At 37.8% G+C, this 12,808-nt stretch overlaps 1 protein-coding gene across 8 annotated transcripts in view; it reads right to left on the minus strand.

Moving 5' to 3' along the window:
- Positions 1-406: 406 nt before the first annotated feature.
- Positions 407-12,808, minus strand: part of ATSUV3 (ATP-dependent RNA helicase) — a 33,446-nt gene continuing 21,044 nt past the window's right edge. For all 8 annotated transcript variants that reach the window (XM_010257825.3, XM_010257826.3, XM_010257828.3 and 5 more), the window contains 9 exons: positions 12,574-12,742; positions 11,259-11,371; positions 10,537-10,617; positions 2,674-2,739; positions 2,453-2,517; positions 1,461-1,506; positions 1,267-1,383; positions 825-916; positions 407-745 (listed from right to left, as the gene is read on the minus strand). In XM_010257825.3, the coding sequence (XP_010256127.1) occupies positions 631-745; positions 825-916; positions 1,267-1,383; positions 1,461-1,506; positions 2,453-2,517; positions 2,674-2,739; positions 10,537-10,617; positions 11,259-11,371; positions 12,574-12,742 (864 nt within the window). In that variant the 3' untranslated portion in view covers positions 407-630. The remainder of the gene's footprint in view (positions 746-824; positions 917-1,266; positions 1,384-1,460; positions 1,507-2,452; positions 2,518-2,673; positions 2,740-10,536; positions 10,618-11,258; positions 11,372-12,573; positions 12,743-12,808) is intronic.

Raw genomic sequence — 12,808 nt, forward strand, 5'->3', positions numbered from 1 at the left:
AACACCCAAATTTTAGTATGTAGCTTACACTGATACAATGCTTTTCAGCCCCATTTTACATGCATTGCCATTTGCCCCAATCCTCTTTCTAATAATCCTTTACAAAGACTCCATGAAGCAATGTGTTGTAATCATGAGACAAAAGTCCCCTGGATTGGCCGTGCCCATCAAAAGCCATGAAACAAAGCTCAAGAATTTTCACCAACAAGGGTAGCATGCTCCATCATGCTTATCCTTTATTCGTTCCTAAACAAAATTCCTGCACTTAGCTCACTCAATACTTTTTGACTCATCTCCCATTGGTTGACTGCCAAATATTATTCATATTTCTCATAATGCATTAAATTGAGTTCTAATTAAATTAAATGGGAAATATATACATATACAACAATCAACAAATGCATAATTTGTTTACCCAAAAAAAAAAATCAACAAATGCATAATTAGACAAGGCAGAAAAAATGTACATAATGGTACAAAACGAAATATTGGTAAATTTCTAGAAAAGTAGGCTTACAAAGGAAAGCAATAATGAAAATTTCATTATTGAAATGGATATTCTGGTGGTTAGCGAAAAACTTTGTGTTTTTTTTTTTGGGGGGGGGGGGGGGGGCGCGCTGGTGTGTTATTTCACAGATATTGTCTGATTTCTTGGGAAAGCAGAGATCTTGAGCTTTTGCGAGGGGATAACCTTCTTGCCATTGGCTTCTGCCATCCAAGTCTCTCCAAGAACTCTTCGATCAACCTACCAATTAAACTTAAAATAGTCAAACTTAAAAGCAACACGAAAAAGACTGGATGTGGGGGCTTAATTTTTCACTCACAAGCTGCAAATTGACTTCTGTGAAGATGCCAGCTCACGATCAGGAAAAGAGTCCTCCAATCGGAAACTCAACCAGACATAGAGATCCAAGACCTGTTGTAGTAACACCAAACAATCAAAAGGGCATCTTGAATTAGTAAGCATAAGATAAGCACCATATTGTTACACCCTGTATTGAGAACTCGGATCAAGACCATCCCTGACCCTAATTCCTAATTCAACTTGGTCAAATCAAAAGAAAAAAAGTGCTGCACAAAACTTGATTAAGGTAATGGTTTAGGCTGCATTTGGCATTCGTTATTTTAAGGACTTGATCATTTAAGATTTGTTTTCAAGCATAAGAGCTTAGTTACTTTTTCAGCAATTGTCAAATATATACCCCATCATAACCTACTTTTGCTATCAGTGGCGGATATTATAACTTGTATCATATATAAATATACCTTGTGAATAGATTCCAGCTCCTTGAGTGCAGTTTGTGTTTTTGGCACCTGAAGCGTCCCTGGTGTAAATATTTCTCGGAGCCGGACAATGCCCTTTCTTGCATAGGTTTGTGCAAACTGCTCCAAAATGTCAATCTATCTCATGAGTTTCCCATTCAAAACAAAAGAGAAAATTTAAAAAAGAACAGACTTACCTGTACAAGACCCTGGGATGAAATGTCATCATTCATGTCAACTGGACTGCAAATCATGAAAATAGAGTTAAAATAAATGTAGATGAAATTAGATAACAGTGACATGTTAACTGATTCACTGGCCGAACTTTGACTAAGAATCTCAAATCTGGCATACTTGGCAGGTGTCATGTATAAATCAATAAATTAATTTTCTCAGTATTGGAATCAAATTGTATTTAAACTGCATAAATTATTACAAGAGTGTAAATTGTACATAAACACTTGGATGTACTTGGTCAACACACAGACAGTAATTTCATTTTAATTATTTTGGACGTGATTTGGTAAGAAAAATAGATCAAATGAAGTGCTACCATTAGAATTTTCTATCAATTTATGGGCATCAAAACCAATAAAGCTTTACCTATATGTGAAAAATTAGACCACTAGTCAGCCATTTTTAAAGAAATACATGAACAATAGCCCTTGAGGTTCCATATGATAGCACCACCACTTGGGTGACTTGCTGGCTTGGATGTGTCACATCACAGTCGGAGAAGTCTGCATTAAGCCTGGGACATTCTTCAGACAGCCAAATAACTCATTTTAATTTATCAACTATCTTAAGATCAGAAACTAGTATTGACGTGGGGGGGGGGGGTGCTGTTTTCCACAAAAATTTTGGACTCACATTTAAATGAATGAACCAGTGCTTTTAACAACAGTTCCAGAAAACTTACTATTATCCTATAACTCACCGAGTGGGTTAGCAAAGATTGTTCTCCATTTTGTGAAACAAAGTTCTTTTTAGGGGGGGGGGGGGGGGGGGGGTTGAAACAATTATGTACAAAAGCTTCTGATTCATTTCTATGCAATTGAACTAGTGCTAATGGAAGACTTGCTACTATTCTGTAACTGACCAAATGGACAAGAAAAGATTGTTTTCCCCTTATCAACCTAAATGAGTCAAGAGTTTTAGGGGTGAGAATAACCATGGTGAAAGAAATTACCTAATACAGAAAAGGTACTTATCATGTAACTGTAAGGGCAACTCATCAATAACAGCAGCAACTTTCTGTTGTCAGAAAAGGGTATTTAATATTCAAAAATGTAAAGTTTGCCATAAGAAAATTTTAATTGCAGAAACCCTAGACTATCAATTCAGGCAAATTGCAACTGCGAGTGTAGGAGCTTCTTATATTAAATAAATAAATCACTGCAGATGGCGTACCAACATTTCTTCACAGTTAGCAATGAAATAATTTGAAGATAGCTTTGCATTCTCCAGAAAGTTTTCCTGCATATAAAAAGCTTCAGACAGTAAAAGCACTGTGATGAAAATTGAAAATAAAGGAAGAAAGAACTTCTCACTGTTACAACCAACTAGTTGGCAAGCATGAGAACTTTTATTATTACACGCACTGAATTGAAAACAAGCACATCCAAGATGATATTATGAAAATGATCATTTTGAAAGTTGAAATTATTATCAAGGAATATTCACATCAAGGTGGAAAACAAAATGGCCATGATTTTTTGCCGCTAGTGTACATGATGCAGGACATGAACCTGCATGGGAATATGGAAAACAAACCCAAGTCTGTAAATGGTTGAAGAAATACCAATTTCAGGAGGGGGGATTGCATAATGAGCTTGAATTGTTGGGGAATCATTGAACTCAAATCCCAGCATTACCAACCAAGGGATGAATAAGGTAGTGATTTAAAAGCGCACAGGCAAGGCACATTTTAGGGTATGCACCTCACCTAGGTCCCAGGTGCAGCACTTTCAAAAAGGTGCATAACTGGTGTGCCTTGCACTTCAGCCCAGGTATGCACATTTTTTTGTTTTTTTATGTTAACCAGCTGGGCTGGGGGATCTGCCCCCAGACCCCCAACCAAGCCCCTCGAGGCAAGCCTAAATAAGTCCATATGAGAATCTTAAATGATTAACTCCTATAAAAAAGATTTTATAATTTTAATTGTCTTTTAAAAGTATCTTTTATTAAGATGAATGAATGAGCAACATTAGCAAATGGGGGGTTTTTGGAGCTCAAGGGGCTTGGTACAAAGGCAGCTCATAGAATTAGCTATTTGAAGTAATGCAATTGAGAAAAAAAAAATAAAGAGATTGAGAATTTCACACGCTTGAACATGTTTTAGATGTTATACTTGATTTATTTTTAAATTTTCATTTTAAATATGTTTTACATGTTATGTTCATGTGTTTTAATTTGAGATAATAGGTTTTTCTAAAACATTTATTTTAAAATTTAAGTTATTATGTTTTACATTTTTATTTTTTGGCATTTTTGAAATTTTTAGCTTTTTTTTTGCATTTTTGCTCTTTGCTTTGAAAAGGTACACCTCATCTTGCGCCTCACACCTCAAGCACAAAATGCCCCATGCACATTTAAAATGATGGGATAAGGGCCAGCCAAAAAGCTTCAACTTTCTTCTCATAATTTTGCCTTCTAATAGTTTTACAAAAAAAAAAAAAACTTCTCATAAGATGCCCATAAAAGGCTACATGCAGTAGATGGAACGCAAAATTGGCTTTAAATGCAACATGGGAACTCTTATTGTGCTAACTGATTACAAGACCCAACAATGGTTAACTTGACTAGTAAATGACCTTCTTCCTATGTAGATGGCACTGAAGCCAAATATGCATCTGAACTGGCACTCTGCATCAGGGTCCACAGACGAGCCTAGATGGAGCAAGTCAAGCCTGCTGGAATTGGCCCTGATAGACTTGAACATGTTGGGTCAGTTGGAAATGGGCCCATTCACACTTGTGGAATTAGGACTCCTGACCTGCATCAGTATGTGCTACAACAATCCTGGGAGGTTGAATTGAACATACACTGGGGCCCAACAAGGAAATATATATAAAAAACCAATCAGGTTAAATGAGATCCCATAATCAGATTGGATTCCAGAGTGAAAACCGCATCAGATGGATTCCAAGGTTGGCCAACTAAATGGCAATATAGCTGCAGTTGGCAGAATGATTTCCACAACAGGTAACCCTTTACAATCCCTCAATGATGAAATATATGTTAAACTTTCTACCTCGAGACAGACTCCATTTGTTCAACTACAATATACGGATACTTGTTGTTAAAAGGCTGTTTGTCTTTTTTTTTTATTTCTGTTTAGTATCACAGGGGTACTATTGTAATTCCCCCTCTTTTATATTATGCTATGGTCACCCTAATATAAATACCAGCTGGCGCCACCAGCACTGAGTTTTGCTCACAGATCTCTCTTTTCTCCTCTTCTTTCTTTCTTCTCTTCACTTTCTCTTCTGGATAATATGGTATCAGAGCAGGCCCATTTGATCTGAAAGAAGATCGAGAAAGCACTCTTTTGTCTTCGCCCTTCACTTGCTGCTGAATTTTTTCTCTGAAGAACCAAGGTAGATCTTTGGACTGATCTCAGAAGCTTCTCTCTTTCCTTTTTTTATTTTTTTCCTGATCGTGTATCAGGATGGAACCAAAACAAGGGGATCAATCAACTGATGTGAGGTGATCAGCACCTGTACCTTCCTTTTTTATAGGACCGAGTGATTCTTGTGGTGGTTGTAGGTTGGAGGTGACCTGTATGTGCTGTGACAGCAGCTTTGTGGTGTGTTTGTAGGTTGGAGATGACCTGTGTGTGCTGTGACAACAGTCCGGTGGTTAGATTGTAGGTCGGAGATGACCTGTAGGTGCCATAACAGCAGTAAAACATTTTTTTGGTAAATGAAGGACTGTGCGAATTAAAAGGTGGCTGTCTCTAGCTTCCTGGTGCATTTTTTTTTTTAGAAATAATAGTGTGTGAAAGGGAAATAGGTTGGACTGTATTTTTTTTCTAATTCTTTTTTGGAACTCTTTCGAGTGTGATCTGAACTAGTTATCATGAATAGTGAAGATTCTGCACATCTGGTGTCTCCTCAATGCAGAATGGACTGAGTGGGGGTATGGATTTATCCTTCCCTATGGCTGTCATACCTCTTGATGGTCTCAATTACTTAGAATGGTCGAAGGGGATCAGGTTATACATTACTGCAAGGGGAAAGATAGGACATATAAATGGAAGAATTAAAGAACCTAATTTTGGGAGTGCTGAACATGATAGATGGAACCAGGAAAATAACATGGTAATGTCATGGCTCTTAGTGTCTATGCAACCTCAGGTGAGAATAAATTTTATGTGGGCTGAAACAACTTATGAGATTTGGGAACAAGCAAAGTCAACCAATTCAGAATTGTGCCACTATGCAAAAATCTATTAGTTACAGGCAGAATCCTCTACTTGTAAACAGGGGGAGAGGAGTCTCTCTGTGTACTATTCAGACGTCTTTCATCTAGAAGGAGTTGGATCACTATCAGACAAGGTTCAAAGTATCGATACTATATCGGTCCATTTTTTTAACTTTTACTTATTTTTTTCGGTTTTGGTTCAGAGGGGCCGGTTTAAGTCCTAACTACCCTCCGAACTAGGCCCTGACTCGATACAACCCCTGTAGAGGTGTATTGAGAAGGGCCTGATACAATACATATCAGCTGATACAAGCCGATATGTAACGATTTTTTGAACCTTGCTATCAAAGTGTAGATTGGAAGTGTGATGAAGATGCCAAAGCGTATAGGTCTCTTGTTTCACAGCAGCAAGTCTTTGCCTTCCTCCTTGGCCTGAACCCTATGTATGAATCCATTAGAGTACAAATCCTTGGAAGCAAGTAGGGGTGGCAATGAGTCGAGCTTTTCACAAGCTGCTTGAGCTTGACTCGTGAAAAGCTTGATTTCAACCAAGCTCCAGCCCAATTCAATGGCTCGATTATTAAACGAGCCGAACTCGAGCCTACTAGAGCTCGACTCGTGAGGCTCGCGACTTGGCTCGAATATATATATAATATAATAATATATATAATAAAAATATTATAATTCTTAATTTTTAAATATAAATTAAAAAAAATTTATATATAATTTTTATTTTTATAAAATATTTTTTCTAAATATTTTTATAAAATATAAAACGAGCCGAGCTCGAGCCTTGTAGAATAGTCTTGAGCCGAGCTCGAGCCTGGTACTATTCGGCTCGGCTCTGCTCGAATCCACCCCTAGAAGCAAGGATCTCCCATCTGTCCAAGAGGTATATGCTCTAGTACAGTCAGAGGAAAGTAGAAGAAATCTGATGAATAATTCTAGGGGAGATGCAGTCATGCTGGCAACGAAAGGAAGTGTTGTTACAAGTGGGGTAAATCCCTTTAAGAAGGGAGACTCTCAAAAAAGGGTGGATGACAAAGAAAAATTATGGTACACGCATTGCCAGAAGTCTCGACACACTTGTGACACATGTTGGGACCTTCATGGGAAGCCAAAATGGGCTTAGGAATTGAGTAAAAAATAGGGTTCAGGTCTGAATAAGAAGTTAGGACAACAAAGTTCAAGCAAAGTTCACTACAACAAACATAGCTACTCAGGAGAACCAACCCCCAACTACTACTACAACTCAAACATACACATCTGGTTCTGACACTAGGGAGGATATCATTAATTCCTTCTGTGACCATTTAGAACTTTATGGTAGGGCAATTCGTCAGATGGATGCTCCTCCTCCATCAACTTCATATGCGTCTACATCAGGTATTTTTGGCACAGCTCTCCATGTATCATCTCATTCCTCTAACTCTCCTTGGATAATTGATTATGGAGCGTCAAAACATATGACTGGTAAGTCGACTTACTTTCAGACCTATCATCTTCTCTCTAGAAGAAACAAAGTGAGACTGGCTGATGGTTCATTCTCTACCATAGTTGATCAAGGAACCATTTCTCTTCCTTTTGGTCCTACCCTTTCTAATGTCTTACATGTTCCATAATTCCCTATTAATTTGTTTTCTGTTAGTAGTATCACCTATTCATTAAACTGTTTAGTAACCTTCTTCCCTTCTGGAGAATAAAGCTGGTCTTGCTGTCACAGAGTCTAAGAGTCAGTCTAGTAAGAGTCAAGCCTATTTATGGCACAATCGTCTTGGTTATTTATCCTTTGATTCCTTAAAGATTGTATTTCCAGAGTTGTTTAAGTCGGTGTCAGTGTCAGAGTTGATATGTCAAACTTATCAGTTGAGTAAACATTGTAGAACTCGTTTTTCTTCAAAGAATAATAAATCTGAATTTCCTTTCCATATTGTTCGCTCTGATGTTTGGAGCCCAGTTACTTTACCATCTAAAAGTGGCTGCAAGTATTTTATTACCTTTATTGATGACTACTCTAGGTACACAAGACTGTATCCCATGCGAACTAAGGATGAAGTTCCAAAAATTATCCAAGATTTCCAAAGAATGATCTTCACCCAATTTCAAACCGAAATCCAAATATTCCAATCCGACAATGCCAAAGAATACTTTCATAGATCTCACGAAGTTCTTTGCTTCACGTGGATCACTCCACTGTAGCTCCTATGCCCGAACACCACAACAAAATAGTGTAGCTGAAAGGAAGAACCGCCACCTTCTTGAAGCGGCTCGGGGATTATTGATTCATATGAATGTCCCCAAACGTTTTTGGTTTAAAGTTATCCATTGTGCTTCTTATCTCATTAATCGCATGCCCTCTCGATGGTTAGAGTACAAAGTCTCACATCAACTTCTGTTTTCCAAGGCTCCTCCTTTGTCTATTCCTCTCCATGTGTTTAGTTGTTGTTTTGTCCAAAACCTATCACCCACTCATGGGAAATTGGATCCCCGTGTTATTCCTTGCATCTTCTTGAGGTACCCTACAACTCAAAAGGGGTACCGGTGCTTTGAGCCCATCTCTCAAAAATATCATGTTTCTATGGATGTCTCCCTTTTTGAGAGTGAACATTTCTTTCTTGTTTCTCCTCAGGCAGAGTGTAGGCACGAGGAAAAACCAATTGGATATAAATGGGTATTTATAGTAAAACATAGCGTTGATGGCATAGTGGAGTAGTATAAAGCTCGCTTAGTGGCAAAAAGGTTCACTCAAGTGTATGGGGTGGATTATGTAGAAACTTTTACACCGATTGCTAAGATGAACTCCATTAGGGTTCTTTTCTCTTTAGCCACTAACTTCTTATCAGGACCTTCACCAATCGGATGTCAAGAATGCATTTCTAAATGGTGATCTTGAAGAAGAAGTGTACATAGTACAACCCCCTAGTTTCTAGGTTCAAGGTAATGAACAAAAGGTATGCAGGTTGAAGAAGTCATTATATGGCCTGAAACAATCACCAAGAGCTTGGTCAGCAGATTCCAGCTAGTTGTACAACAAAAAGGCAGCGAGCAATGTCAATCTGATCATACATTGCTTGTGAAAAAAGGGGAAGGGGAAATTGCAGCCCTAATAGTGTATGTTGATGATATAGTTATCATTGGTGATTGGAAATATGAAATTCAAAAATTTAAAGGATTTCTTGCTACTCAGTTTGAGGTGAAAGATCTAGGTCCTTTGAGATACTTCCTTGGAATTGAAGTTGCCCGCTCACAAAAGGGTATCTTCATTTCTTAGAGAAAGTATGTCTTAGATCTATTACAGGATACAAGAAAATTGGGAGTGAAACCCGTTGATTCTCCTATTGATCCTAATAACAAATTAAGTGATTGTCAAGGTGAATTCATCAAAGATGTAAAGCAATTTCAGAGGCTTGTAGGAAGACTGCTATATCTCTCCATGACTCGGCCAAGCATTGCTTATGCAATGGGTGTTCTTAGCCAATTCATGCATGCCCCTAAGACCACCCACCTTGAAGCAGTTGAAAGAATTCTCAGATATCTTAAGAAATTTGCAAGTGCAGGCTTATTGTTCCAAAAGCACGGACATTTGAAGGTTGAAGTGTATACTGATGCAGATTGGACAAGATCATTGAATGATAGGAAATCTACCAACAGCTATTGTACCTTTGTGGGAGGAAACCTAGTCACATGGAGACGTAAAAAGCAGAATGTGGTGGCTAGGTCTAGTGCTGAAGCTAAATATAGAGCAATGTCTCATGGAATGGCTGAAATAATGTGGCTAAAAAAAATTGCTAAGTGAGCTAGGATTTACAGTTGATGGAACTATGACTATATTGTGATAACAAGGCAGCCATAAACATTGCTGCTAACCCAGTACTGCATGATAGAACCCAACATATTGAGGTAGACAAGCATTTTATCAAAGAAAAGGTTGTCAAAGGGGAAGTGTGCAGCCCTTATGTCAGGTCCGAAGATCAACTTGCGTACATCTTCACAAAAGGTTTACATCACTTACGGCATAATGATCTATGTGACAAGTTGGGCATGATTGACATCTATGTCCCAACTTGAGGGGGAGTGTTAAAAGGTTATTTATAGGTTGTTTGTCTTTTGTTTTATTTCTGTTTAGTATTGTAGGGGTACTATTGTGATTCCCGCTCTTTTATATTATGTTATGGTTGCCCTAATATAAATACCAAAAAAGTTGGCGCCGCCAACACTGAGTTTTGCTCACAGATCTCTCTTTTCTCCTCTTCCTTCTCTCTTCTCTTCACTTTCTCTTCTGGATAATACTTGTAAAAGAGTGTCATATCGCATTAGGTACTTCAAATTTTAGTTTAAATTCCATATCTAACACCATGCCCAGCCATGTCATTGCCATATCTGGGTAGCATAGTGATTAACCAAATAAATCAACTAAATTCCATGCCCAACAATCACTATGACTTTTTTTGTAGTCCATCCATGTCAAAGTAAATGTATCATCTTACAACTACTTACCTCATTAAGAGTAAACATATCCCTTATGTATCAAAGGAATTACCACCTAACTGAATTCAGGTTAGCTTTACCCGTTCATCTCATCCCATTGACTTAATGACAATAAAATGGGGTCAGTTCTTGGTCCTAATTTCATCCAATGTTATATGAATAAGAAAAAAAAAATCCCAATGTATAAATACCATGCAAAGTGAGGAGAGCAAGGCAGTGCTACTGTTTTTTGTACCATATTCCAAAAGTTAAAGGCCACCCAAAGTACCATGTTCAAGCCAGTGCTGATCCTTGCAACACACACACATGCGCATATAAAGGGGGAGAGAGAGAGAGAGAGATGCTGAAAATTTTACCTACCAGTATCTGATGGAAGCCCATTTTTGGATGTAAACGCGAGTACAAGAACAACAAATCAAAGGTAGGAAATAATCCAGCACTCTGCATGGTAAAGTATATGATTCATTAGAAAAGAAAAAATATAGAAAGCATGACCTATAATCACACCATAAGTGCATAAATGACTACAATATCCAATTGAGGACTATCCTCTAAAGTTAATATCTTTGTACTCAGGTCCTGCGGGTGTGGGAGACTCGTTAAGGGCCGAATTACTTGCTGCTGTACAAGGAATCCAGCTTGCAAATCAGCTAGGCATTGAGCATCTAATCTTTGAAGGGGATTCCCAGGTGATAGTGGGTTGGCTGAAGGATCCGGACACTGTGATTTGGGGTTTTAGAGATCTTCTCAAAAAGGTTAAATGGTTAACAAAGAATACGACACAATCAGAGTTCAGTGGGTAGGCAGATCGACAAACTCAATGGCTGATTCACTTGCAAAACAAGGGGTTCTCCGGGATGCTTTATTTTGGGCTTCTGTGTAATTTCTTTTGTACTTATAACTCTGTAACTAACTTTAAAGGAAATGTCGCATCTCGTGCCTTTCTATAGGTTGCATGTAACTCTTATTTGCTGGTTTAACAAAATTTTACTCATTTATCAAAAAAAAAAAAAGTTAACACTGGTGCATAAAAAATCAGTAAACAAGCTTCAACCATCCAACAACAGTGATAAGACCATCACCTCCAGATCAGGAGAGGGAGACTTCAATGATGAATGGAGCAAAGGTAGGTCCTCTGCATCGATGCATGTCACTTCCCCACAAGGAAATTTAGATCCAAACCTGCCAGCCCTACCTGGAAGAAAAAGAAAACGCAAAACAAAAAAATAACAATAACTAGCCATCTAGACAACCAGTAAGACTCAATATATATCAAACATGCTTCAGGGGAGAAGACATTATTTAAACTTCTCAAAAAACATGGATAACCACCTTTTACCTTCTCTATGGTTCACAACCTTGGATGAAAAACACCACCATTTGTAATTAGTAATCTACTCCAAAGTTTTAGCCAAGTGTTGATTACAAATGATGCACAATATCTAAATCATACTTATCAAGGTAGCAAGGCGAGACTATGCACAAAGTAAAACCTTGTGGCCTAAGCGCTTAAGCAGGTGCCTAGGCATCAGTTAAGCAATAGTTATCTAACAAACAAGATCTATAATTTATTGGGTATTATCCATGTTGAAATGTTCGTACTTTTATCTCTAACTGGAAAAGTACTGAGAAAAAAAGCCAACAATAATGAATTCTGCATATAAAGACACTACAAAACTAGCTTTGTAAAGCAGTATTACTTTTAATCATATGTTTCAATCATGTAAAACTCTCAATCTCTTAATTCTTTTCCCAATTGCATTATCTCAAATAGCTAATGTGATGTTAAACATTATGCATTCGTAATTCTACGAACCACCTTTGCACAAGGCACACACCTAGGCGCACCAGGCACGTGCATTTTGAAAGTGTTGCACCTGGGGGCTAGGTGAGGTGCATACCTTAAAATGCACCACCTCACCTATTCACCTAGGCGCACCTTTTAAATCACAGCACTTAGGCCGTCACCTAGGTGTACCTTGATAACTATGACCTACATACCCCAAAATTTAATGTTTTCTTTACAAGAATTGCATAAGATCTTATTCACTGATCTCCAACGGGCTTGGGAATAAAGGAAGAACCATAGAAGATAATGACAAATATTAGAAATATAAAATAGCATTTCAACCTGAAAGCTATTGACATTATATAGCATTATGAGACCCTGAAATTTCTCTAGGATATAGTGATCTAATCTCAGTCTGCTAAGGCAAATATGCCGAAAGATGAAGGATTTTTGTAGAATTGAAAGAATCGAAAAGATAGTTCCTTTTGTGGTGCATGTGCAATGTGGCAAAGATAATGCCTGAGAGAGATACTGAACAATGCCTAAATTCTGACTAGATTAACACATCAGATGGAAATAATGCCTGGCTAAATTAGATAAGGGTATACCTGCAATTTGTTTGATCTCTGATACAGTAAGTTCTCGCATATCTGTACCATCAAACTTCTTCAATGTTGAAAATATAATTCTAGAAATGTTCAAATTGAGTCCCATCCCAATGGCATCACTGGCAACAAGAACATCAAATTGGCTACTTTCATCATTGAACATTGTCGCCTGCATTCTAAGAAGCAGATTTACTTAGCTAAGCACAGACAGAAGATATGCTTTCAACAATCAGGA

This window comes from Nelumbo nucifera, chromosome 1 (genome assembly GCF_055504915.1).
Source record: "Nelumbo nucifera cultivar China Antique chromosome 1, China Antique-T2T, whole genome shotgun sequence".
NCBI lineage: Eukaryota > Viridiplantae > Streptophyta > Magnoliopsida > Proteales > Nelumbonaceae > Nelumbo > Nelumbo nucifera.